At 47.4% G+C, this 25,869-nt stretch overlaps 10 protein-coding genes across 10 annotated transcripts; 5 read left to right on the top strand and 5 right to left on the bottom strand.

Moving 5' to 3' along the window:
• Positions 1-1,332: 1,332 nt before the first annotated feature.
• Positions 1,333-2,539, top strand: PHATRDRAFT_11337 (predicted protein; the record flags this gene model as incomplete). The annotated part of the gene is made up of 4 exons (XM_002178959.1): positions 1,333-1,734; positions 1,792-2,167; positions 2,280-2,401; positions 2,480-2,539. 4 exons carry the CDS (start codon positions 1,333-1,335, stop codon positions 2,537-2,539), a joined length of 960 nt encoding a protein of 319 aa, XP_002178995.1.
• A 196-nt stretch (positions 2,540-2,735) lies between these two features.
• On the bottom strand, positions 2,736-3,866 carry PHATRDRAFT_34371 (predicted protein; the record flags this gene model as incomplete). Its single annotated transcript, XM_002178731.1, has 3 exons — positions 2,736-3,109; positions 3,184-3,232; positions 3,363-3,866. 3 exons carry the CDS (start codon positions 3,864-3,866, stop codon positions 2,736-2,738), a joined length of 927 nt encoding a protein of 308 aa, XP_002178767.1.
• Positions 3,867-4,933: 1,067 nt separating this feature from the next.
• Positions 4,934-7,196, bottom strand: PHATRDRAFT_11189 (predicted protein; the record flags this gene model as incomplete). The annotated part of the gene is made up of 2 exons (XM_002178730.1): positions 4,934-6,822; positions 6,896-7,196. 2 exons carry the CDS (start codon positions 7,194-7,196, stop codon positions 4,934-4,936), a joined length of 2,190 nt encoding a protein of 729 aa, XP_002178766.1.
• Positions 7,197-8,117: 921 nt separating this feature from the next.
• Positions 8,118-8,960, bottom strand: CK2_2 (predicted protein; the record flags this gene model as incomplete). Its single annotated transcript, XM_002178729.1, has 4 exons — positions 8,118-8,180; positions 8,260-8,518; positions 8,591-8,754; positions 8,835-8,960. Coding segments are annotated over 4 exons (612 nt in total), but the record flags the coding sequence as incomplete, so codon positions are not given.
• A 994-nt stretch (positions 8,961-9,954) lies between these two features.
• On the top strand, positions 9,955-10,401 carry PHATRDRAFT_11402 (predicted protein; the record flags this gene model as incomplete). Its single annotated transcript, XM_002178958.1, has 1 exon — positions 9,955-10,401. A coding segment is annotated over one exon (447 nt), but the record flags the coding sequence as incomplete, so codon positions are not given.
• Positions 10,402-11,602: 1,201 nt separating this feature from the next.
• PHATRDRAFT_34367 (predicted protein) lies at positions 11,603-15,202 on the top strand (the record flags this gene model as incomplete). Its single annotated transcript, XM_002178957.1, has 7 exons — positions 11,603-11,674; positions 11,751-12,336; positions 12,859-12,982; positions 13,073-13,553; positions 13,835-13,867; positions 13,965-15,149; positions 15,170-15,202. 7 exons carry the CDS (start codon positions 11,603-11,605, stop codon positions 15,200-15,202), a joined length of 2,514 nt encoding a protein of 837 aa, XP_002178993.1.
• A 936-nt stretch (positions 15,203-16,138) lies between these two features.
• PHATRDRAFT_44839 (predicted protein) lies at positions 16,139-19,666 on the top strand (the record flags this gene model as incomplete). The annotated part of the gene is made up of 7 exons (XM_002178956.1): positions 16,139-17,739; positions 17,828-17,987; positions 18,090-18,235; positions 18,419-18,509; positions 18,575-19,178; positions 19,364-19,500; positions 19,619-19,666. 7 exons carry the CDS (start codon positions 16,139-16,141, stop codon positions 19,664-19,666), a joined length of 2,787 nt encoding a protein of 928 aa, XP_002178992.1.
• A 49-nt stretch (positions 19,667-19,715) lies between these two features.
• On the bottom strand, positions 19,716-21,104 carry PHATRDRAFT_44838 (predicted protein). Its single transcript, XM_002178728.1, has one exon. The coding sequence runs from the start codon at positions 21,015-21,017 to the stop codon at positions 19,797-19,799; it is 1,221 nt and encodes a 406-aa protein (XP_002178764.1). The 5' UTR covers positions 21,018-21,104; the 3' UTR covers positions 19,716-19,796.
• An 832-nt stretch (positions 21,105-21,936) lies between these two features.
• On the bottom strand, positions 21,937-23,010 carry PHATRDRAFT_11434 (predicted protein; the record flags this gene model as incomplete). Its single annotated transcript, XM_002178727.1, has 1 exon — positions 21,937-23,010. A coding segment is annotated over one exon (1,074 nt), but the record flags the coding sequence as incomplete, so codon positions are not given.
• Positions 23,011-23,582: 572 nt separating this feature from the next.
• PHATRDRAFT_34363 (predicted protein) lies at positions 23,583-24,320 on the top strand (the record flags this gene model as incomplete). The annotated part of the gene is made up of 1 exon (XM_002178955.1): positions 23,583-24,320. One exon carries the CDS (start codon positions 23,583-23,585, stop codon positions 24,318-24,320), a length of 738 nt encoding a protein of 245 aa, XP_002178991.1.
• Positions 24,321-25,869: the final 1,549 nt, after the last annotated feature.

Genomic DNA, 25,869 nt, shown 5'->3' with positions numbered 1-25,869 from the left:
TTCATGAGTGGCTCTAGTGTTTCAGGGCTGACAAATTCAAATGGTGGAATGTACGCTCAAAAAATTAAAGAAATCAATCCCACCGTGTTGAGTGTTGCTAAAGTGGACGGCTTAGTTCGGTCCCAGTCCGCAGCTCCTGAGTATTCCGCTCGTTTTGCAAGCGCACCACCTGGTATGCAGCAAAGCTATCCCCTGCACTCTGGAGCCGGTAGATTATCCCATCATATCGACGGAAACTTTGGTCGCTTGAGTTCTAGTCAAGTCACTGAAAGTGATCAAGATGATATTATGAGGCCTGCATCGAAGACCTTAGTGGACCTCATTCAAGAAAGGGGAACAGCTGACGAGGCCGAGCTGCAGTACCACTTTGGAGAGTCGCCGCGTCTTTCTCGGAAGATTGACACCTACGGGAAAGAAGATAAGCGCACTTGGACCGGAGGCACAAATCTCCACGGTGCATTGAGACAGCAGCACCAATACTTTGGTCTTAGCCACCATATACCTACTTCATGCAGCGGTATCTATAGCTACCACGGTGTTTCAGATTATGAACAAAATGGGAATATTGGTGGAAACACTGTGGCACCCGCGTCTTCGCGAGACATAGACAATACTACAAGTCATTTGTCTCTACAGTATTCGCATTTACAAAGGCAGTCCTCAAGTCAGCTAAAGTCCAGTCAGACCTTTGGAGGAATAAATCATCGCCAACAGATGACGCATCAAGCGATGCCAGGCTCTCCATCGCATCAACTTTATTACGACGGGCAACCATCTGAGAGATTCGAGGCCCAAGTAATGCCAAATGGGCATACCATTTACGTGAACTCTTCATCCTCCGTGTCTCAGCCGCCACAACAGCCTGGCGTGACTGAGTCTTCACATCAGTTTCAGTCACATCCACAAACGCAATTCTCGATCTCTTTGCAAAACCAGCAAAATTTTTTGCACCAAACTCAAGAGCCGCGCGAAATTTTTCAGAATGATCCCGGTGGAAGGCAATATTTGTCGGTGTTAGAAGTACAAGCTGCAAATCAGCAATTAGCTTACTGGTCGCCGGAACAGCTTGAACAAGGATCGAGATTGCCAGCAACTCCACTGATGAGTGCAGGGGAATCAGGGAGTCTAGGATCCGTCTCATCACGGCATATCGGTATGCCAGGTTTGAACGAACATTCGGCCAGCCAGTACGGCAGGCAGCGAGAGAGAGTAGGCCGAGGTCGACGTGCCACTCCAAACACTAGACGGAGTACTGACTCTAAGAACACATCAAATTGCTCGTCCAGCCCGTTACTAGAGGAATTTCGTACGACGAAAAATCGAGATTGGACGATGTTTCAAATTGAAGGTCACATAGTTGAATTTTGCCAAGACCAAAATGGATCTCGATTCATTCAGCAGCGACTTGAACTGGGAGATACTTCAGAGCAGCAGATTGTCATGTCGGAAGTGCTTCCAGCAATTCGTCGTTTGCGAAACGACGTTTTTGGTAACTATGTCATCCAAAAGCTTTTAGATTTTGGTTCGGCTGACATGAAGTCTGAAATTCGGAATACTTTGGAGAGCGAAATGCTGCAGCTGTCACTTCAGATGTATGGATGCCGTGTTGTTCAAAAAGCGTTGGAGGCTTTGCCGGAAGAAGAGCTCCCTCGACTGCTAATGGAATTTCACCATAATGTCCTCAGCTGCATCCATGATCAAAATGAAAACCATGTCATCCAGAAGTGTGTTGAAGTGATAAATGCTCGGGCAAAGAAAGCAACTGCGCTTGGGGACCACGGTAGAGCCAAGTTCTTGACCGAGCAAATCGAATTCATTATCAACGATGTACTGGTGAACACCAAAACATTGTCTTGTCATCCTTACGGCTGTCGAGTACTTCAACGGATTCTTGAACACTGTGAGAAGACGAAGAAAACAGCCGTCCTGGACGAGATTTGCAAGGCCCATAGGAAGCTTCTCGATGACCAGTACGGCAACTACGTCATCCAACATGTCCTTCAATTTGGCCGTCAGTCTGACAGAGATTCGATTCTCCACATCGTCGTAGAAAATGGGCTTCTCGGTCTCTCAAGACAGAAATTCGCAAGCAATGTTGTTGAAAAGCTTCTTAAATACGGTAATGGGTCTCAACGCAGAGCTATAGTACGAGAAATGCTCAAGGTGAGTACCTCACACGATACTCAATTGGATTTTACCATCTCGACTTACATTATTTCTCTCGCACCCACGGAAGCCTAACATTTCGTCAACTTCCGGATCCGAAAGCTCTACTGTAGTTCTCTTGATGGTTCGTGATGCCTACGCAAATTATGTGGTTCAAACAACACTAGACGTGGTTCCGGAATCTGACGAGAAGCGATTGCTCCTCAAGGAATTGAGTGCACACTCCGAGGAATTAGTAAGAGACCATGAACGATTATGTGACGTTTACGGTCCAGCGATCTGAAACTGACAAATTGCCTCGTTTGATCGACAGCGCAACTATACGTTTGCAAAGCATATTGTGACGAAACTTACTACAATGATGACGGAATGAGAGGATATACTTTGAAACGCCGTGGTATGCGTACCCTCACATCTTTCTGCCAAATACACATTGAAACTACTATTGATATCCTATATCGTGAACGGGCGCTAACGAGCACATAAACAAGCCCCACAATTCAACATAACCAGCAACGATTCTTTCTTTTGTAAAAATGACTAATACCAATGTTGTATATATCGCCTTTCTAAGATTGTTTGTCTTTACTGTTATGAATCCTTGCACTTGTTGTCTTGACAGTTCCTTTACCACGCCGTCTCTTCTTCTTTTCGGCCTGCGCGGTGCTGTATGCCGTATCTTTTTCTCCGGTTTTCCAGGTGGAGGAGTCACGGAACGGGCTGAGAATGGCGGAACCAAAAGGTGTAAATGAAGGACCGAGAAAGGTTGGCATTTGTAAGATTCCCATAACTTGCATGAACATTGTCACTACAACTAGAGCAAACGTCTGGTTGTCCTTAAAGCCGAGAAAGTGAGCCATTCTCAATGACTTGCGCAGAAAGATGCCGATTGGTCCGGTCTGGTCGTTTACGTAAAAATGATAAAATGTTGCACAAAAAAGGCCTTCGGACAGAAAGCAGCAGCGAGTCAGGATTTAAAAGACAGAGTAGCAAAGGGATGCTTTGACCTTTACATACCATTTTGGACCGGCCAAGGCATTCCGTTGGCGAAGTGTCCGTTGAAGCCCTGCATGGAAGAGAGAATCGTCAGCTATCGGATGTACGATGAAGTCGGTTTCATTTGTATAGACTAGCGTATGCGAATCAATAGGCAAAGAGGGACAATATCATTTAGAATGCCCATCCTTCGCGCTCACCTTCAGCACAAAACCACCCATATTTCCGAGTAACGTAGCGTACAAAATAGGCCCAAATACTGGAATCGGATAATATGCCGATGGACTGTCTTTGAAAGTTTCGAAACAAACCATGACAAATTTGGCCACTCCTAAAGACCGAAACAATTGAGCGAAAACCACCGTAGCAATCTTCCCCATAATGTTGTTACAGCATTTGAAGCCTATATCCATCGGCGTGTAGTTGACCAAAATGAACGCTACAATGCAGGACGCCATGTTCAAATCGTTCGACAGCATGGACGATGGCCTTCCCATCCAGATAAAGCCAAGCCACCCCCCACCAAAGCCTCCGATTACCGACAAGGAAAAGGCATGGAACCAGTTAAGGGAGCGATCTTTATTTGGCCCTAGGCGGACCATCATGGCACCTTGAACAGCCATCCAGAAAGCTTGAAGCTCTCCCGAGAAGGCGAAGTCTCCCGAAGAGAATTGAACAAGAAGCTCCATTGCCAACGAGGACATAGTCTTGTTCATAGCGTAGATGGGCAAGAGCCGATATTATGGTTTGTCAGGGGCTGGTTGTAGAATCAAGTACAATGAGGGTCGAAGCCAACTTTCCTGGAGGAGGCACCGAAAGTGAAGCTGCACAGTAACACGGTATCTGGCACAAGAAATCGGGCTAATGTAAGATTGTGTGGGGACGGATAATTGTCAAGATTGGCACTCAAGTGTGACATGTCTAGCAGAAAGTGACATTGTTATATGAAAAAATTGAAAAGAGCGAGCTCTCATCTCGAGCTAACATAAACTATGTATTTGATGGGACTTGAGGATATGATCATCCTATGAAAGGAGGTAACGGATTGAATGTAAGACCTGCAGAAGTGAAGAAAGTAACCATCGGAAAGAGTGATGTAAAAGCAAGAGATTTGCGATCAATGTAAAGAGCGAGGTTTGAGAGCAAGCAGAACAAATTAAAAGTAAAAATAAAGAACACAACCACAAGCACTATCGACAGTAAAAGAGTAGTTCGAACGTGAAGGAGAATCGTTTCATTACGTCTCTGTTGTCAGCGAATCGCTAACTGTAAGACAGTCAAAAGATCAGAAGAAAACGGAGTTCTCAACAGATAATAGCAGGGTAGATTGCCTATTGAACGTCTATCCGTCATCGGTAGCGTTCATTCCAATCCTTGCAACACGGTCTGCCCACGCAGTATATTTTAGGTAGCTGCTAGCTTTTGTGAAGAGACAGTTTAAACCTGTCATGTCGTTTTCACTCATATTGTTGACTCAAAGTCCTTATCAAAGTTCAATTGCTCATAATGCATTGACTGTGAGTAAATCAAATTCAATTGGAACCCCGACACCACTCTTCGCCATTTCACTTTCAGCGATAGTCATCATGTTTGCCTGACATTGAACAAATGCTTTTCTCTCCAATATTGTAAATATAACTCGCAGGATAAAAAAGTCGATAAACTTGCGTACTGTTGCCTCTCATTGGTATCAGGTAAATGTACAGAAGGTAATCGAAACCATTTAATATCTAGAGAGATTCACATTCTAGTTTACCGAGTTGTGGACAGTTTACTCGTCCTCCTTGACAGTAAAGCCCTTCTTCAACTCCTCCTCAACGTTTGGGGGGACAAATTCGTAGTTAGCCAGTTTCATAGAGTAATTTGCTCGTCCCTTACTCATAGAACGAAGGGTAGAAACGTACTGGAACATATTAGCTAGAGGAACGAGCGCGGAGATAGTCTTGATGTTTCCTCGCTCTCCGAGCTCTCCCACCAGTCCACGTCGAGCGTTAATGTCTCCAAGAATGTCTCCCATGTAATCTTCCGGGGTGGTGATATCAACCTTCATCAAAGGTTCCATGAGACGCGCCTTGGCCTTTCGCAGACCTTCTCGCGTAGCCGCACGCCCAGCAATTTCGAAAGCCATGACAGAAGAATCTACATCATGGTAAGCACCATCCGTCAAGGTTGCTTTCATTCCCAAAACTGGGTACCCCGCGATCACACCCTGTCCGAGCACGGACTCAATACCCTTTTGCACACCGGGAACATATTCCTTGGGAATGTTTCCCCCTTTAATATCGGAAACGAACTCAAAGTCCATGGATCCCTCTTCTTCACTGAATTCCTTCGGTTCAAAGATAAGTTTGACACGAGCATACTGACCTGAGCCTCCGGACTGCTTCTTGTGTGTGTAGTCGATTTCGGCCTTCGTGGTGATGGCTTCACGGTAGGAGACCTGGGGAGCACCAACGTTTGCCTCCACGTTAAATTCGCGCTTCATACGGTCGACAATGATTTCGAGATGAAGTTCTCCCATACCTTCAATGATAGTCTGGCCCGTTTCTTCGTCACGAGAGAAACGGAAAGACGGATCTTCGGCAGCAAGGCGGATAAGAGCTTCGGACATCTTTTGTTGGTCGGCCTTGGTCTTGGGCTCGACCGCAACCTTGATGACGGGTTCCGGAAATTCCATCTTTTCGAGGATAACCGCTTTCTCCTTCTTGCAGAGAGTTTCTCCGGTGGTAGTATCCTTGAGACCGACTAGCGCAACAATGTCGCCCGCAACAGCAGACTTGATTTCTGTGCGCTCATTGGCGTGCATCTGAAGCATACGCCCAATGCGTTCGTTCTTTCCCTTGACGGAGTTGTAAACGGACGTGCCCGTCTCCATTACACCCGAGTAAATACGAGTGAAGGTCAAGGTTCCGACAAAAGGATCATTGGCAACCTTGAAAGCGAGCGCGGAAAGGGGTTCGACATCAGAAGAGTAACGAACAACAGGCTGGTCAGCCTCATCGATTCCTCGTATAGCCTCAACCTCCAAAGGGGAAGGCATGTAATCAACTACAGCATCCAACAAAGGCTGAACACCTTTGTTTTTGAAAGCTGTTCCAGTTACGACAGGGACAAATGCAAGAGCAAGAGTTCCCTTACGAATCAGTTTCTTCAGGGTAGGGATGTCTGGCATGTTTCCTTCCAAGTATTCCATGAGAACTTCTTCGTCCTGCTCGACCGCAAGTTCTACTAGCTTCTCGTGGTATTCTTCGGCCTTTGCTTTCAAGGCGTCGTCGACCAAGGGAATGTCGTTGCATTCTGCAAGCGGGATACGATCGTAACTGGCGCCAAGATCCTCCCCACGCCAGACCACGGCTTCCATGGTGACAAGATCGACAACACCTAGAAAGTCCGACTCGGTTCCGATGGGAAGCTGCAAGATAGCAGGGGTAGCTCCCAGAAGGTCGATAATGGTATCCACGCAAAAGTAAAAATTGGCACCAGTACGATCCATCTTGTTCAGAAAGCACATACGCGGGACCTTATATTTGTCCGCCTGTCGCCACACAGTTTCTGTTTGGGGCTCAACACCAGCCACACCGTCGAACACCGCAACAGCTCCGTCAAGCACACGCAGCGAACGCTCGACCTCCAAAGTGAAGTCAACATGACCAGGCGTATCTTTAGTCGTAAAACAAGCTGTGAGAAGAATATGCATCCACCAATGAATGTGGAGGCGCAATAGATGACGTACCGATAATGTTGATGCGGTGGTCATTCCAAGAGCAAGTGGTGGCTGCGGAGGTAATAGTAATGCCACGTTCTTGTTCCTGCTCCATCCAGTCCATAGTGGCTCCGCCTTCATGCACTTCACCGATCTTATAAGATTTTCCGGTGTAAAACAAAATACGTTCCGTTGTGGTAGTCTTACCGGCATCAATGTGCGCCATGATACCAATATTACGGTACAAGCCAAGATCAACCTCGCGTTGTGGGGCCGAAGACGCCTTCTTGTAATCGATGTCTTGAGCCTGCTCTACCTGGTTCAACTCCATTGTCTGAAGCAGGAAGTGCGATAATCAGAGTCAGTTCTTTGCTCACTTTTTTGAATCGGATGATCCATTGTTTCAGCTATTCAGCCCCCTCATGCAGAACGTCGCGCCGTGATCACATAGTTGTCCGATGGATATGAGGGCCGAACGTAAGCCACGTACCTTGCGAACCAAGCCAAACTGAGCCGGAGCAAAGGCGTTCACCACAGAGAGCGAAGCCAATAGCGCAACAGCGCCAGAAAACCCAAAAGACACCATGGTTGTTTGTTTTCGCACGGTGCGTTCCTTTGGAGGGATGAGTATGTGTTGTGAGCGATGGAAAAAAGTTCAGACACGTTGCGTTGGTGGGCTTCCGTGGGCGGTGTTGTCGGTGTTGGCAAGCGGATCCCCGTGGCTCTACTTTTTCGATGGTGCTGATGGATTCGACCGGAACGGATGAGGCAGCACATGCGTCAGTCTGTGGGCTCGCGACACAGACCCCTACAGATGGGCGGACGGGCGAATATGGTACTGTTGTGACACTGACTGTGAGAACGTGCAGCCTGAAACTCGAAGTTACGGTAACAGTTACTGTTAGCTCGTTTTCCGAACGGGGTGTTATTAGACGAATCATTGATCGCCTTCCGGGAAACCGTTGTCAGACGGGACTCGATACTTTCGATCAAGTGAGAGATATCGAACGACGCCTACTTCTCTCTAGCAAGATAAGGAAGGCGGACTGATTAACTCTTCCTCATGGAAGAATCCATTCATAAAAGCAGGTTTTCGTAGACTCTATATTATGCCTAGAACAAAGCGTCTATTCTTTAAAAACTATTTCCGAGATGGCTGTCTCCGTGATCTTCGATTCTGCCTGGAAGTTGTGGCGGCGACTTGCTGACCATTATTATCCTCCTCGCGATTTAGGTAATAGAGTGACGATTCGTGGACTCGAAAACCGTACACCCTTGGACAATATTCTTGTGTGGGTTTGGTCGGTATCATGTCCTGACAAAGCAGTGTAAGCTATGAGAACGGTATTTTTCGTCAACACCGAGAATGCTGACATTTCTTACTAACAACGTACCGGATGTGTCATCAGATAAAGATGAGGAAAAGTAGTTCCAAAATAGGCACCATCAATGTTAGCTTGCCTGGTAGATTTCGGGAAAAAAAGCCCGTGGCATCGTGGGCAGAAAACGTTGACGGTGTAGTTTCGAGGCAGGTCGGAAAGCCCCACTGGTAGGACAGGCTGTCCCTGGCAAAAGACGTGTGGACAACGCCCAAACGCAGCAGTTCGGTACTTCTCGTACATGCCGTGCATGCCCCTGTTGGTGACAATGTAGCTGAGACAGAATTCGATGAGTTAGTGGGGCATTCAAAAAACAATGCCACTCGTTTTCAATGTCACAACGCACCGAGCATGGATCAGGCCGTATAGCATTTCTGCCGCTGATTCAACAATTTCTTGCTGCGCCTCTGTCAAAGAATCTTCCATTGGCATCTCTACATCCAAGACCATATCCAAGGCGTACTCGTAATACGGTACAACTAATGCGAGTCCGGTTAGATTGAAGTCATCCTGCAAAAGATGGTAGGAGAAATACTAAGCAAGCACGAATAGCATCTGTGCGTGGGTCTTCAGATACCCTGTAAACTTACCTGAATGTAGTCTTCGTCGACTTCGCAGAAGAATTCATTGCCCCGGAGGCTGCAAAACCAAGTAATCCACGATCCGTCTTCATCCGAGCCAGATGCTTCTGATGATTCTTCTTCCTCTTCCTCATCTTCTCCAAAATCTTCCTCCTCCTCCCCTCTAGATCCGTTGTCGCTTAAAACCTGCAATTGTCCATGAACCTCACGCTCAGCCACTAGACTGTCTACCGGGTCAGCCACACTTGGTCGGCTCGGACTATGTTTAGCTGTCGGAGGGGACCCAGCTGCCTGTGCCTGCGGTACTTCTAAGGCTTGACTTGCTTCCATGGAGATGCCGTTCCGAGGATTGGGAAGTTGTGTTTCAAGCGAGTCTGCTTTCGGTATGCTCTCGTCGGGATCATGTAGTGATAAAGCGGCCATTCGGTCACCCGGAATAATAGGTCCGTCCAGTCCTGGTGCTTGCCGCGGTAGCTCCCTTGCCGAACCGCCGTGCCGAGAAGGATCTCGACTAGTTGGGGACCCAATCGATGGCGGTGCGGCTGGGCTTCGATCCTCCATGTGTGATATTTCGGAATAAATAATTGTGAGCGATGGGTGCACGCCACCATGGGCAGAAGGACGATTCGAATGACTTTTTTCCGGTGAGTGGAAACTACTGGCCGAGTAGTGGCGCCGTGGTTCCACGGGCCTACTCTATGCGAACTCGATTGCGAGGTATTTATGCGCCAATGGAAATCCTAAGGTGCGAAGAATTAATTATAGAATTATTGCGAAGGTCGATGCCAGAAGTACATCGAATAAGGTTTAGGCTCTTCCTCATTTCATTGACTGTGAGGCGGGCGGGACAGCCACATGCCAGTAGGACTGGTTGATCAGTGGTACGGTCCTGCCATTTGGGATCGAGAAAGAGCGGCCTTGTACTTTGTTTCTCCCATCCTACTGTTCCGCATTCCAAAGTGAGCTTTCCAGTTTCCCTCTAAAACTGTTGAGCAAGCTTTGTTAAAGGTCGATAAAGTTTGTGTGCTTTTCGAAGCAAACTCCTTTTCTCTTAGTCCTTTGACCGCCTCGATATTTGGCAGGAGAAGGGTAGTCTTTGACCACGGGTAAGCTATAACAAAAGGATACAATGAGTGACACTGTAAATGGTGAAAACTCTGGGGGCCGAACCATTCAATTAGATTCGATGAGTTTGGAAGAACTGAACCGTCTAAAGCAACAAGAGGAAGAACGGCTTCAGGCTCTAACTTCTCGTTACGCAGCGCTTCGTCAAGCAGCCGCTCGAATAGGCATGTCACAGCGGGCAGTATCGGATTTAAAGAAAGCGTCGGAGTCCAATCATGTGATGGTTCCTTTGACAGAATCGGTGTATGTACCAGGGCTGGTCAAAGAACCCAACAAACTACTGGTTGAACTAGGCACTGGCTTTTACGTAGAAAAAGGCTCGAAAGATGCCTTGCTATTTCTCGATCGGAAGATGAAACTGGTTGATGCAAACTCGGATAATGTAACAAAAGCTGTCCAGGCCACGAATCAGAATCTTGAAGCTGTCAAAATGACCATGCAAGGCAAGCTTATAGAAATTCGAGCACGTCAAGAAGGTGCCAGGCATAGGGCAGCCGTCGAGGGCTAAACCATCGACATACGTGTCTTCCATTTTCTGAGACCAGTCGTCTAATAACTTTGGTGCACATCGGGACAAAATAATTATTGTAGGAAGAGCGTGGCCAATATTAAATGCTTCGAATGAAATATTTCGTCAGTGTGTTCGTGTGTAAAGCTATCTGAGCTTTCAAAAAAAAAGACGTACTGGGTAAATTGACCCTATTCCTCCACTCACTGTCAATCATTATTTATAAAACACTGGGTTCCAAGCGCTTTGTTTCGGTGAATCTGATTTTGAATACAAGCGACGCGTCAAGTTTGGTTTCTTGGTTGCTTCATTGTTTCCTTCTTATACCTTTGCTTGCTATTGATGAACTGCCTTACACCCTTGTCACGGCCTTGAGTTTGCAGCCGCAAAGAAGATGATCGCGACACCATGTTCGTATAGTTTAGTCTTTCTTAAAATACTAACCGTCGAGCTTGACCACCCTGCGAGGGATCCCTCATAGTCAAAATGAAGTTATGCAAGTCTAAGTTCCACGTTACCTTGATCTTAAACTTCCCACGACAGAAAACTTGTGGTTAATTTCCATCGGTACTAGAATTTGGACGGTCGTTTCGGGTATTTAAAAATGTCGATCAGTACCTTGCCGCGTTGTCGGTTATCATCAACATCACGTACAAAACACATCTCAGAACTGGAAGGGGAGACGCCTCCGATTGGCATGCGTCGATGCGACAAGAAAAAGCGGAATAGGCAGGTAGGAAAACTTGACTGTCCGTAGACAAACAGAGAAATAGTCGTGAACACAGAAAAATATTGTTTTGGAGTCTGTCGTTTCGTGATTCCTGAGACGCCAGATGTTAAATCCCTAAATATCATAGTTATTCTTTGCATATTATCTGTGAACCATAGGTCTTCTAGTAGCTTGACCGCCGATCAATTGTACCTTCGATGAGAATATTGTAGGAAAGCGTTTGATCAGAACCGTAGGAAATTTGATAGTTACCGCATTTATGTAAACAGTAGGGGCGTTCAGTTGCAGCTTACCGTTACTAAAGTTCGCGCTTCCGCCATTTCACTCTAGCGGATCAACACAATCGGTTGGCTATAGTTGACCTCGAGCCTTGAATAGAGACGGATCGTCTTCCTTGCTACTCCGAAACGGGCCATGACGGAATCGACACGCCGCTCTTCTCGCCGCCGCGAGAAAACTGTGTACAGCGTCGGAGATCTTGTCGAGGTGAGTTGGTGGTGCGATACTTTTTCATAAACCTTAGCCGCGCTCTTATTTCACTCCATTTGAATGCATTCTTCAGGTGACCCGCGACGAGTCAATTGCTACGGGTAGACTTGCATCGAAACAGACCGACACTGCTAAACCCCGTTGGCTTGTAAAGTTTGACGAATCTTCATGGCCAAGCATGGAGCTATTGGAGACTGAACTTGGGCCTATTCTTGATAGAAGCGACGACAACGCGTCTCAAAAAGAAAAGCAAGTAAGGCAAAAATCATCGTACGAGTTAGGAACCACTTTGGGTGGGCGCGGCTCCCCAAGTAAGCGATCTTCCTCGCCGATGGTATCAGGCAAGAGCGAAAACGGAAAGGCGTCCCCGATATCTACGAACAGTTCAGATTCCAAGAAGAAAGTAGAGTTCATCGCTCTTCAGGAAGAGTCTGACATGTCTGGGTCCAAGAAGAGACCCGGTTCTTTATCCAGGGAGGAGCGAAGCAAACGTCGTCAGGCCATGATTGAGCAGGACAAACTGAATTGGTCGAAGCCAGTTATGTCGCGACCCCCGAAAAAGAAAAAGGCGCAGCGCGATGAAGAAGTTGTTCGGGTACCAATGCTTACGGGTACACTTTTGCTATATCGCGGTGCTCATCGCCGGGCCGAATTTGTGCGTAAGTTTTGAATGACACTGAGTTAAAAGCTTACATACGCAGATCATATGGTAAATTTGATTTGTAGGCGGATTTAGATCAACGAAACATATTTTACATATGATGGCAATTGAATAGTAGTGTGCTAGAGACGCTATTCCTTAGACTTTATATTCGCGAATATAGCGCATTCGGATAGGCGCGTTGCAATAGAAGTATTGGAGACAAAGAAACTGCAGTAACGTTCTTAACTCCCATGTCTTGTCACGAGCGCTGTGTTCGGAGGTTTTCCTCGGAAGAATGTCGATGCGAAGGCTGTAGAGGAGGAGTGTGTGAGACGTTCGTTCACAGTCATGTCAAGGAAATATGTGAAACGAAAACACAACATTTTTCAGTTTTTTGCATTCATCATTTTTCTAAAGGACGTTTTAAAGCGTTAATTTGAAAAACTGTCGAGACATATACATAGAAGAAATCCCAAGGAAGAGCTAGGTAAAGTAAAGACTTTTCACTTTTACATTCTTTCGATGTCGTATCTTGTAGTTACAGATAGTGATATCAACCCACCTGCGAGGCGAGTCGCTTTCATCAGTTTTGGCGAAAATAGCGGCGGAGTGGCAGTGATTGTGCCGTCTGTTTTAAATTTCGCCCACATGAATCTACAGAAGTAAGCTTGAGACTTGGCATGCATGCCCGTTTCCGGACCATTCAACAAGTGCTTTATTTCGATTTTTTGACTTATGGTACTAAGCAACAGCAAGGACGAACACGGAGACTGGGTGGCATTCCGTGACACGCCAGCTTCTTTCGAAGCCAGGAGTGTAAACGAAAAGAGAAGTGTACTCAATGTTGCTTCCAAAAATATCTCGCGCAGAAACTCCGGTACAGGTTCTTGGATGGGAAAACCCATCAATGCTGATGCATCGTGGGTCCCGGTGGCCTCCCCAGCACCAGGAACGTATTCGCCTCGTCCGTCCAGTCCACAAGGTTCTCGCATATTGTTTAGAGAGTTCGTGGGGAATCGCAAGAAAGAGCGTTCTGATATTTTGACCCCATCTCAACCATTTATGTGTCGAAGCAGCGCAACACAGTCATCCAGCTTACAAGCTTGCAAGAGTGACATCTTGTCAGGAAAGAAACTCAAGAAAGGTAGATCGGGCTCGTCCCCAGTGCCTCGTATTGTAATCCCTCTGAAGCCGGACCCTTCGATACTTCGTACCCGTACACGTAGTACCACAGTGTCAAGCGGGGAAGACGAAGATCAGAATCGATGTTCCCAAGCTCAAAATGGTATTAGGGCTGCTAGTGCACATGAAAGGCGAGGACGGTCCAAAAGCCGCAGTCGGCATTCGCGATCACCGTCGCCTAGAACTAGGTCGAAGTCAGTTTCTGGGAATAGTCAATCAAACAACCGACGTGGGCGATCCAGTAGCCGCCCACCTGTAACACGGCCGAACACTGTGCGTGAGTCTCGCGTTAAATCTCGATCAAGCAGCCTGACTAGGATCACAAATCACAGGGGACCGACAGTGGTTCCATCACCTTCAGCAAGGTCAGTAATTAACTTTCCCCATGCATCTCTGTCGACCACGTGTCATCGTAGAGAAAATGGCAGTACCGGACCAGGTATGCTCCCCTGTTCCAAACAGAGACGGGACCCTAAGATCGGACGAGATATCAGCTTTGGAACGGTGCATTTATCTGACTCATCATCGGTATCAATCAGAAGTGAAAAGAGTGGACTGTTCGAGAAAGTTTTTGGCTTCCCAGGCGGACAAGCTTTGCAGAAACCTCAAGTAAAGCACTCCATTTCGACACGACCCCGTATTCTTCTAGCTGCAACAGTGTACCACAATACAGCGACTGGTCTATGGATCACAACAATCAATACAAATCAACGAGGAGTATCAAAAAATCCTGCACAAGCGAATAAATTTCTAAAAGCATTCTCGTTTCCTACAGAAAAGGAAGCTCGAGAGTCAGCTATCGCAAACGCCCCACCGAAAATGGTCTCCTTTCAAGAGTCAGCTAAATGCTTCCATTGCAGGAAACTTTTCGCAGTTTTCAAGCGCGCCTGTCATTGTCGAAACTGCGGTGTGTGTATTTGTGCCAGCTGCTCAATATCTTGGCCTGCTAAGATGCTTCCAGAAACATACAACCTGAAAAATGAAGCTTCCTTGAAAGTTTGTACAAGTTGTGATACTCTTAGTTCTCTCTTCAAAAAAGCGCTCTTGGAAGCGAAATATGAAGAAGCGATAGCAATATATGAGACTGGTAACGTCAACCTGCGTACTCCTTTTCCTCCTGCTAACAAAAAGGATGAAGTTCTTTATCCCATCCATGCTGCTATTGAGGGCGGCAACCTTAAGCTTGCGCGTTGGCTTGTCGAAGACCGCTTCTGCCCTCTAAAGCAAATCAGAGCCGGGCGATCGAAGTCAGATAAAAACGCACTTATTCAGACGTCGAAAGGGCGAACTGTCTTGAGTATTGCTATGGAGTTCCTTCGCATCGGTATTCTACGATTTTTGGTTGTTGAAAGAGGAATTTCCGTATTCGAAGCTACGGATACAAGAAGCGCCCTTCGGACTATTGAGGCGGCCTTGGTTGCTCTGCCCTGCTCTTCAGAAGGAGATGGAATTCGAGAAGACGGGGCTTCCATAGCGCGGTGGGACCAAGCCTACTTCGACGATATGTCGGAACCGAGTAGCCTCGGAGACGATGATAATGTCACAATTGTAAGCCGATCGGTTCGAACAAGAACGAACACGGGCGACTGTTGCATAATTTGCATGGATCACAAAATTAATTGTGTTGCGACTCCCTGCGGACATCAGGTATGCTGTTTGGGTTGCAGTGCGAGCCTTTCGGCATGCCCAGTTTGCAATAATCGTGCAGTGGAATTCATTAAGATTTTTCGACCTTAGTTGAGATCCGATGCACCATGGTGGACTACTTTACTTACAAACACATCCGCCCTATGGAACGATTATATAGTAAGTTTTGCCGCCCGCAGAAGGATCAGAAGCAGAATACCCTTGAGGGCGAAAGAAAAAACAGTACGACTGGTCGAAAATAAATAATTATTTAAGAAAATCCACTATTCGGGATGAGCAGAGCTGAAAATTACACTATTTGGGAAAAAGGCAATTGTTTTTAACAGTAAGTATTTAATTTTCGCCGGAAATACCTATTGAGTAATCATTGTGATTGTTTATAGCAGTTGCCAGTAGAAAAACTCAATTCTCTCTTCGAACTAATCTTTCTGCTTAGATCGCAAGCGCCAACACAATAGTTGTCAAACATATTTACTATTTAGCATCTTTTACGAAAAGCGTGACGATGACCGCATGAAATAAAGATATTTAACATCCGTTAGTTTTTCCCAAGCAAGGACCCCTGAACATCCAAAATAGTGGATTTTCTTTTCAGTTAATTATTTCGTTTTTCTTATTGCAACGTAACATTTTGAGGAAGGAGAACTGAAATTACGGTGTATTGTTTGGCGGGACTGCTGGTCACGGTTTTGACGTAAGGACAAATTATCCTCGAAACAGCCAGAAGAAATATGTGCATCCGAACCACGAACCAAGAAACTCCATGAAAGTGAAACTGGGCGCGCGAATGAGAATTGGCAAGGAATAGCGAGTATACTCTCGGCTCTGCCCGTATAGACCATGATACGTTTTAACGAGACGGAAAGGTTAAAAAAAGAAGCGACGAGCCCCTGCAGACTGCCTCCGTTCTCCACTCCTGGACTTACTTCGGATTTCGTCGAAAGGCAGCCGACAGGACACCAGAGTCTAAAAGTTCCCGTGACGGAAACATGCCATCCGTCGATGGGGTTGAGCATCTGTCCTGCTCGCTGAGACCACCCACATTGGATGATATTCAGAGTGCGTTTGTTGAGACGTCCGTCTCGGATACTATTGACAACAACGATGAAACCCAGGCGAGTACTTTAGACCAGCCCGCGAACGGAGATTGCACTGCTTGTCCGGGGATAAACAGCATCGACAGTATGGAGCGCGGCGAAAGTGTGGAAGAAATTTTTAGAGCGTCACTAAATTTCGACCGATCTAGTTCTTTTTGCTTTTCAGGAAGTCTACCATTATTTGGTGCCTCTCTTTATCCGAATGTTGCGCGGATTGAAGATGCTGATGGAATATCGACAACAGCACAACTTGAACAAGGAAAACGAGAGCAGTCGGAAAATATCAGAGTGGAATCAACCTATGCTGAAGCCTCGCTGAACACTCTCACTGAGGAAGCAGTTGTACTCGGCTCGGCTAGAATGTCCGATGATCCCTGGGACGAAATGACCGTCGAAGACAGAGAAATTCTTGCCATGAAGAGGGCAGCTTACGCCGGAGAAAGGAGCGATCCACTGGTGGCACAGAACATCAAGAAGCATGGACAAGAAGCGACAGTCGTCGCTATATCGGAGTATGACGTGCATCCGAATGAAATTGTCCAAGATGCCGTTAGAGCGGAACTGGTTGGACAGGACTTCACCAGGACAGTCAGCAATGCAATGGACAACGAAAACGTGGAAAGTACAGAAGCGGATGAATTCACAGTCAGTGCAGTCTTTTCAGCATTGAGAACGGTCGACAATGAAGCTACCGAGGCAACTGTGATTGACAGTGCCCCCCTCGCTTCGGAAGAAGATATCCCTTCATGGAAGCACACGGAAGAAGCCCAGGTTCTCGTTCTGGATACGTCCTTGCCTTTGATTGACGTTAAACCAGCAGCTGTTGACTTCTCCGAGTACAGCAACAGTGGAATAGAGCCTATCGCCGACCAAGAAGCGGAAGTTCTTGGGATTCAGGAAGAGATACATCCGTCCGAGGTTTCAGAGAACGAAACGGAAGCTGAGCTCGTGGGAACGGACCACAATTTTGCCTTCACGCTGGCTAATGAGTCACATCTTGACCGTAATACAGCAAGAAGCGACGAGCCAAATGAATTGCGGCAAGTAGATTTTGTAGTTGAGACTGTAGATGGCGGTTCTGACGGTGAAGAGCCTATTAGTTTTGGTAATGTTCGCGCAGCTCTTCTGGTTCCAACTATTTTGAACGCTGAAACCGTCGATTCCATTCCAACGGTAGCACCTTTCACACGCTCACTGTCTATGGAAGGCACAGATACTTCCTTTAGAGATGATACATCGGCACAGACGGGGAATGGGTCCGCGTTCCCGTTGCCTCTCCCACCTCCTAGACAAACTGCTGAACCCAGTACCAGAAATTCTTCTGTTGGGGAAGAAGACAACTCACGTCCTGATTGGCTTCGAGATTCTCCTGAGCAGCTTCCTTTGGGGAGCGAAACGGTACAAAGAGAAGCTTCGAACGCCAGTGGCAGAAGTGCCGGCAGTACAGGGAATCAGATAGTCCAGAGGACGTCCTCACAACTACAAGTGGTAATGTCATATGGCGCATAGCATCAGAATATCCCCTTACTCTACCACCGAACTCACTGAAGTTTTTTTAATTGTCGAAAAGCTTTCCAGCAGCATAGCTCGCGGTACTAACAAGGCCTTTGAGGCCTTGTTCGGTGATGCAAAACCTCCGTTTGTCAGTCGAAGGCGTCTTGCTGATGGGGAAGCTGCGAGGTACATCGTTTCCCGGACACTTCTTCCCGCTTCCGTTATCTTCAGCCAGCCCACAAAAATGGTGCGTTCTCCAGCGCTCGTGTTGGATGCTCTATCGTAGCTTCGTCTCGGGTTGCTAATACGTAGTTCGTTGTTCTTTTAAAAGTGGATCGCAACTCTGCAGACGAATCAAAAGGCTCTGGATAGTAACGATGTCATGGAGGCGTCTAAATCTTTGCGGGCTTTTAGTTTGCCGTCCGAACGCCAGGCAAAATGTTTGGCCCAAGCTTGGACGCCTCCGCGGATGGAGCCGTTCGCCAACCACCCACTGTGCAATACCTGCCAGTCCAAGTTTGCTGTCTTCCGTCGAGCCTGTCACTGCCGAAATTGTGGTGTTTGCGTCTGCAAAGACTGTACCGTGACTTGGCCGGCAAAGATGGTACCGGAGACTTACAACATAAAGAAAACAGCGACAGTAAACATATGCAAGGCCTGTGATTGGCTTTGCAACAGCTTTCGTCTTGCTCTTTTGGAGGGTGACCAGGACAAGGCAGTTGCTCTTTACGCTACTGGGAACATCAACATCGTGTGCCCTTTTGGAAACGTACGTAGTCAGCCTACGGAATCCGGCTGCATTGCAGTGCCACCACTCATTTTCATTTCTTCTAGGTCAAAGGAGAGTTGTTCTACCCTGTTCACGCATGCGTTCTCGGTGAGTCACTTTCGATCTTGCGATGGTTAGTCGACGAGAATTGCTGCCCCATAAAATCCGTTCGAGTCAATGGAAGGACGAAGGATGGAATCTGTAACTATACGGCAATTGTGACATCAAAGGGCCGGTCGTTGCTGGGAATCGCAATGGAAAACAACTTGATACCAATCGTTCGATATCTGGTTGTAGAGAAGGGCCTCTCTTTGGCAGAGGAGAAGTCCCTAACCCGCGAAACGCTTGTCCAAAACCTTCAGCTTGCTCTAAGGGCCATACCAAACGCCACAACATCAACCGAGGCCATCGAAATGGATGTGTCGGAAGCATTGTATCACGACGCCACAGTCAATGACAGCGCCGAGGCGGATTTGGGGGACACGACGAGCCCGCTTTCTTCAGAGTATCAAAACGTTGTACCAGTGCCTATTCCTGACCGCGAACAGGGTAGCGAGAGAGATTTGCCAGGTGGGCGTACTCTAAGTGAAGAAGCTCGCAATTTCGGAGCAATTAGCCGACCCGGTAGAGGTTCTTTTTCGTACGATGGTCGGCAGGATGAAAATGAATGTAGGTGTACTTACTGAAACCCGTCTTAGCCTCAGAAGATTCTCATTTATCCAACTTGTTTGTCCACAGGTATCATTTGCTTTGACGCCAATATCGAGTACGTCCTTCACTCTCGCCTGAATATGTTCGTCTCTACCTAGCGAGACTTCGTTGCTCACCTTTAATTGTTACTCTTCGCTCTGAAGTTGCGTGGCTACCCCTTGCGGTCATCAAGTCTGTTGTCTGGACTGCAGCGAGCACTTGTCCCGTTGTCCAGTTTGCGCCATGCCGACCTCCTTCATGCGAGTATTTAAAGTATGAAAAGAAGAAATTAAGACCGAAGGTACGCTTGCACTTCGTGTTGTTGGCCATGCCATACCGAAACGACCCCATCAGCAAAAACACTTAGTTCAGAAGGATCTGTTGCGTATAGTTTTGTCACACGTAAGGCTTTTATGTAGATTTTTATGGTAGTGTATGAGCTTGTCTTTTGGTCTAGTAGTAAGTAGTCAAAATTGGCTGTGCCTCCGAATTAAAAAATGCTCAATTGTCAGTGTGATTTAAAAATGAGTACGGACTGCAAATCTAGACTCAGAAACGGTTTCCAGTGCGCTGCGTTGCTGATGGCTCCTACGTCCACTACTGACGATAGACTCGCAGTACGCTGCAATTTATCTTGCACACCGGACAAGAAGTGAGTTGGTGACCGCAATCGGTACAACAAATCTGATGTCCACAAGGGATAAGCACACAATCCGTAGAGCGTTCGCAGCACAAGACGCAAGCGTCTTCAAGTGTCGCAACGGATTCCTCGTACACCAAAGATTTGTTGCGGCTGACATCGAATTTTTTGTCCGATTCGTCGGTTATGACAGGCATATCGGGCATGAGCGTATCGATAGAGTGAATGGGAAAGCCCGCTTTTAGAACGACTTCGAGGGTTTTGGGGGCCAGCGATGGATCATGTACATCACTAATGCTCAATCCGTTTTGTATGAGGTACACTAGGATGTCAATTTTGGGACGTCCTTTCATCGCAAGATCGAGCAAGGTGCGGGAAGCGGATGTTTGCAACGACAAGGCCCGGTTCGTTTTGGGATCCTTCTTGACTGACAAGGGACATCCTTGCATCTCCACCAACCACTGCAGCGTGGCGAGCGACCCCCCAAGAATGGCACAGTGGACAGGAAACATGGCTTCCTGATGAATGTCCGCAAAGCAGGTACGGAGATTAACGTTGCCCGTTTCGACGATTGTTAAGACATCTTCGTAACGACCTTGAAGTAACGCCATGCAGAACGCGTTGGACAGCCAATCGCAGGACTTGCACACCCGGACAGTAGTAGTTAGCAACTGTGGGTTGTAGGTCTTGGGAACCATCCGAATGCCCCAACGCGTGGAACAGCTGTCACAGACGGTGACCCCGCAATTTCGGCAGTGACGAGCGGCTTGCGGCGTAAGCTGACAAAGCTGACAGAGAACAGCGGTACTGAGTCTGGGGGGAGAGTACGCCTTGCAAAACCTACGAGCTTCCCGCTCCGAAGGAAAAGGAATCTGTACGTAGCGGGCCTTGTTGCTACTGCCCGGTTCGGAAGGGCTCGACGCGGGAGCTATGGTAGCAATCCAGTTGTTCGTCGTCAGAGAATGATGTGCAGACCATGAATGAAGAGATCGAGAAAAAATTTTCTCGCGCGGCATTACGGCAAGATCAAAGTCCGAAGTCATTGGCGTTGTTGCTCGACGTGAGGTCCCCGAATCCCCACGTAATCTCATGGCTTCGGTGATGTCGACGGTATGGAGATGAAGTTCGGGTTCGACGACCACACGATTTCGGATGTGAACACGCGACGAAGTCTTCATTTGTGTGAGCGAATATTCGAAATCCCTGTATGAAGGCAATCTTAGAACCGTTTCGCGCGACTGTGAACAACGTGTGACGATCTGTTGGCCTACTGATTGTGAGCTAACAACGAAACACTCCGAATCTAAACTAGCCGGTGCGGATGTGGTGCGAACTCGGTCTTTTGGTTTTCGCGTGTCACCGATCGCAAGTGCAGGCAGCAAACCCAATCGAAACTCGTCGTTCGCAACTCCTCGACGGCGATTGGTTCGTGTTGATTTTCGATGTCTCTCGCCAGTCAATGCCACCGAATCTTCATGCAACAGTGAATACTCAGAAGTAAAGTCCCGGATATGCCATTTATACTTACAATTCAACTCTCTATCCGACCGTCTCCTAACAGAAATGTCCTACTGGCCATTTATATAATAGGTCACGACGATTCCAGAACAATCGTTTCCACTTCCGGCATTTGCGATCGTATTTTTGTTGTTGTTTTGACACTTGGCCACGTTGCAAATGTTTACATTATATATATATTTTTCGTCATACGCAGTCATCGCTCTCTCACAGTCAGCGATACAAACCGCTATCGACAGGTCCTTGCGATGTTGGCTCCTTCTGCTCCCCCCTAGGAATTTTGACTATTTCGGGCAGCGAAGCCAATCCTCCTACCCAATACAAAGGACGGACACAGATTACTTTTACTGTTAATGGAAGAACTACGATGAGTAACAGACAACAATGGGATGAATGGTAGAATTCTTACACTGTACCGCATGATTATTATTTACAGCGATGGCTCTCCTAGAGGTATCGCGAACCATTACAGGTGGCTACAAGCAAAAAGCTACATTACGCGTGTCTTCGAATTCGCCAGGCATAAGTACACTTTGTTCAATCACTATAGACACCATGCAATGCGTTTGCCATTGAAGTCTAGGACAAGGATTCCAGTACCACTCCACTGGCTGCTCTAGTCAGCTTGTCTTTGACTGCTAAAATAAGAGCATCGCTTTCGTCATCGACCTCTAGATCGGGAAATAGCACACGGGAAGCTCCTTCTACCTGCTCGGCCCATCGAAGTGTATCAAATACAGCCTGGGCGGCTTTCGTTGAATCCGCCACTGAACTCAAATCACGATAAGCTGCACAATATTCTTTCCACGACAGCATCGTCTCTCCGTAGTCCACAATTACAGTATCAGCAAGCTTGCTTTGATTGCCATCATTCATATAACTTTCGACGCAGTACTTGGATACCAGAAAACTAGGGATATTTGGGGAATAATGACGAACGGTCTGCCCAGGCGCCACATTTGCCTCCTCGTCTGACGTGGAGCGGCTAGTATTGGCGCGTACTTGAACACTGTCAATATTGGCCTTGCGTAAACACCGCTGTAAATCCAAAACCGAGATTGCTCCCTGCCGCAGGACGGTCAAAACGCCCCTGGCCTTATCTTGCATTTCTAGTTTGGCGACGGAACTTTCCACGCCTACTTGCAGCGGTTCATCTTCTTCCACAATCCATACGTCTTCGTAGCGCAAATCGTCAAAAACATGATCTGCGCACGTTGGCGAAACGTGTCCAAACTTGTTCGCACTCGGTGCCGCAATGGGAACGCCGGCGCTCGCAATTAAAGCTCTCGCCGTTGGATGTGATGGACTTCGACAAGCAACAAACCCGGTCCCTGCCATGAGCACGGACGGAACGGAACTTGTGGCCTTGGCGACGAGGGTCAATGGACCCGGCCAAAACTCGTGTATTAAACATGCGAGTATCCGCCCTTCCAGCGAATCAGCAGTAGCTTGCCAAAGCTCTTGCGCTTTGGCTTCCTCGTTGACGTGCACAATCAATGGATCCGTTAGGGGGCGTTCTTTAGCGGCGAATACTTTCCGGCAGGCCAATTCGTCCAACGCGTGACACCCCAAGCCGTAGACCGTTTCCGTCGGGAAGGAAACCAGATCCCCTCGGCGTAACCGGCCCCCGCAGGCATCCAAGTCCTGAAGAGTGACGCGCTTGGCTCTGACATTTGTGGCAAAAGATTTGCCATTTCCGTGAATAGCAGACATAGAATGGCAAAGTTTTGAGCGGAAGAATTTGCGTCTCGTCAAGTAAGTGGGGAGGAGGGATTGAAGTGAAAAACTACGTGATGTCGAAGAAACAATCGCCAGTAGCATCAGCCCCGCCACTGTCGAGACACGTCGGAGCGCAAGGAAAGAGAGAACTCCTCTATATGGCATGCTCTTGGCAACAATTCCTGTGCTGCCCCCCACTGATCTACATGTGAACGATCGATGAAGCATTACGGACAAAAGACGTTCACACCAGCATGTCACGCGAAGAACATCGCACACCTCATAATGAGGGAGGGAATAAGGATTACTTGGCTCTGGTTACATGATTGGATATGAAACGGGAATGCATTGTAAAATCCTTTTTTCGCTACTCAAAAAACAGACAGAAAGGAATCCGGTATTCATCTCATTTGGTTGTGAAGTAGCAAGTTCGAAGCGAAATAACTGTATATATTGATTATCTCTTCATGTCGACCAATCAAATGTGTGAAAACATCTACTGAAAAATGTATCTCAAATTTACGTCCTTTTTTCCTATTTTGCTCGAATGTACGCATGGTAGCAGCACCATGGGAAAGCAGAACGGTCGGAAGCGTTCACACGAAGACCGCGATGATGCCTATAAGCAAGCATACGCTCAAGTTCGTTTCGTCCCTATCCTATCCACGGGACGACCCGGAACTCCCCACCGATACTTTGCGGAATCGTACACTGTGGAACGAAGCGACAGCAAACCCAAGGATGCCAACGACGCCTATAGCTGCACGGATATTATTTCACAGGTAGTACACAAGCATGCTAATGGACTAGTAGTGGTGACGGCGGGAAACCATCTGCCTCCCAACACGCAATCCCTTCAACTTCTGATCCAAGAGTCGCCTGCGGCTCAGGAAAGTGCCGCCACCAAACGCAAACAACAGGCCAAAATGCTCAAAGGCAAGCAAATGGAAGGAAGTGTGCATCCAAATGACGTTATTGCAACAATATCTTTTCTAAAGGGTGGTCAACAACATTGTGTTCCTTTGCTGTCGAATGTTTGGGGAACAGTATTGGAAGTGAATCCTAGCCTCGGAGAGCCGAAGGCTAGACTACCGCGATCTATCGCCGAAGACCCGCTTCTGGACGGGTACTTGGCGGTCGTCCTACCCTCTGGCCCCTTCCCACCAGCGGTCACATTGACCGGTGAGTTACTGAAAAAGGAGACGGATAATTCGGGGGAATGCTTTCGACAGGCTGAGAAATAAATAAATCAACATTAAATATATTTAAAAGGCAATCTCCTTTCGTAGCACTTGCAATCAGAGCTGTTCTTGTAGTTATCCTTCAGCCCCATCAAATAGGTCTGGTGTTGTTTCTCAATGTATTGCTGCATCTTTTCTGCATTGTTTGGAACCTGCTTATGCTTGAACAGACTCCCGAATTGCGCAAAGTCTTTTCTGAGTTAACCTAATCCCAAGCATAATATGAGAAATCGTAGACTACAAATTTCGGGTTAGGCCCGGGTACAACTGACCATAGCAGTACATGCTAACAGCAATTTGGAGGCAGAATTGCTTAAATCAAGAGAACCTTCTCGATGTACAATTCCTTGATATTCTTCTTGTCAACTGGAATGACAGTTTTGAGTACCGGTTCGCGCGATGGCGCGCACTACTTGGGTCGTGGCACCCAAGGCGAGCCTGTCAAAACTAATCTTGTGTGTTTGGCCACAAATCCCGACACGGATGGTTTTGTAGAAAAACCCCACGTCAAGCGTCTGTCATATGTACGTTAGACTAAGACTGGTCTGCTCAGGCAGATAATGGTATAATTTGTGTTTTGCTCTGTTTCGTAACTACACTAGTGATCTTGTGCTATTCTAGTGCGATTCTAGTCGGTTATCGTTGCAGTTTTCTAGTTTATCAGACCCAAAGTCGTTCTGTATCCCTGTGGGATCAAAGGTATAAGTTGTTGTGACTGTCTGAGTGTTTGTGAGTGTTTTGACGGAAGCGCCGAGGCCGAATGTGCCTGGGGAGGCAAGCATAATACCTGGCTCTTCATGTTGTTGTCGAGTCGCCGACGCCTGCAGAGGCCTAGAACATACTGACGGTATCTCGTAATGGTCCACGTGGTAGTCGTGTCGATCGGATACTGGGTTTCTTGTCTGCAATAGCGGCTTGAAACAAGGCACCTCCCATGGTTGGACGCTTCCATGGAGCTTCTTCTACCGAAGCTTTACTCAACGCTCTAGCCCGAGCGGCATCCTAAGCTTGGATGTTAAGTAGGATCTGTTTTCGAACATCCACTTACCAATTGCTAATATCGGACCTCGTACCAAGTGGTATTCGCTGCTCCTCCACTCTTGCTATCAAATGTGTAGATATATACCACAATGGGTATTTTAGTTATTGACCCGGCAATCAGGCCGGCTATCACTATTTAAGCGGATGCGAACCAAATATTTGCAAAATTCGTAACCAGTGATCAAAGGAAACTATTGTTGTTCCCGTTATGCCAAGCCGACCTCGCTAACACATGCTCAACTCGAAACTCTTTTCGAAGTTCCTTCCCGTCCTCAGGAAGAAAGTTAAAAGTTCACCATGGCCGCAGCTCTCGCTCAAGTCCGTAACGCCCTTCAGGCGATTGGTATTGTCGACGCGTCTCATCGCGACGCCATTACCGAATCTATTACTTCCGTCGAGGACTTCGTGTTCTTGACGGACAAGTTCATCAAGGATATGTGCAACACCCTCCGTCGTCCCGGGGGGACCGTCCCAAATCCCAACGCCGCTCAGCCAGGCGCCCCAGCGGTGA

This window comes from Phaeodactylum tricornutum, chromosome 5 (genome assembly GCF_000150955.2).
Source record: "Phaeodactylum tricornutum CCAP 1055/1 chromosome 5, whole genome shotgun sequence".
Lineage (NCBI taxonomy): Eukaryota > Bacillariophyta > Bacillariophyceae > Surirellales > Neidiaceae > Phaeodactylum > Phaeodactylum tricornutum.
The sequence above is the reverse complement of the archived record's forward strand: the minus strand, read 5'-3'. Positions and strand labels throughout refer to the sequence as shown.

Coding starts and splice junctions, on each gene's coding strand:
- PHATRDRAFT_44838 (XM_002178728.1), bottom strand. CDS start 21,017: ATGAAGACTTCGTCGCGTGTTCACATCCGAAATCGTGTGGTCGTCGAA.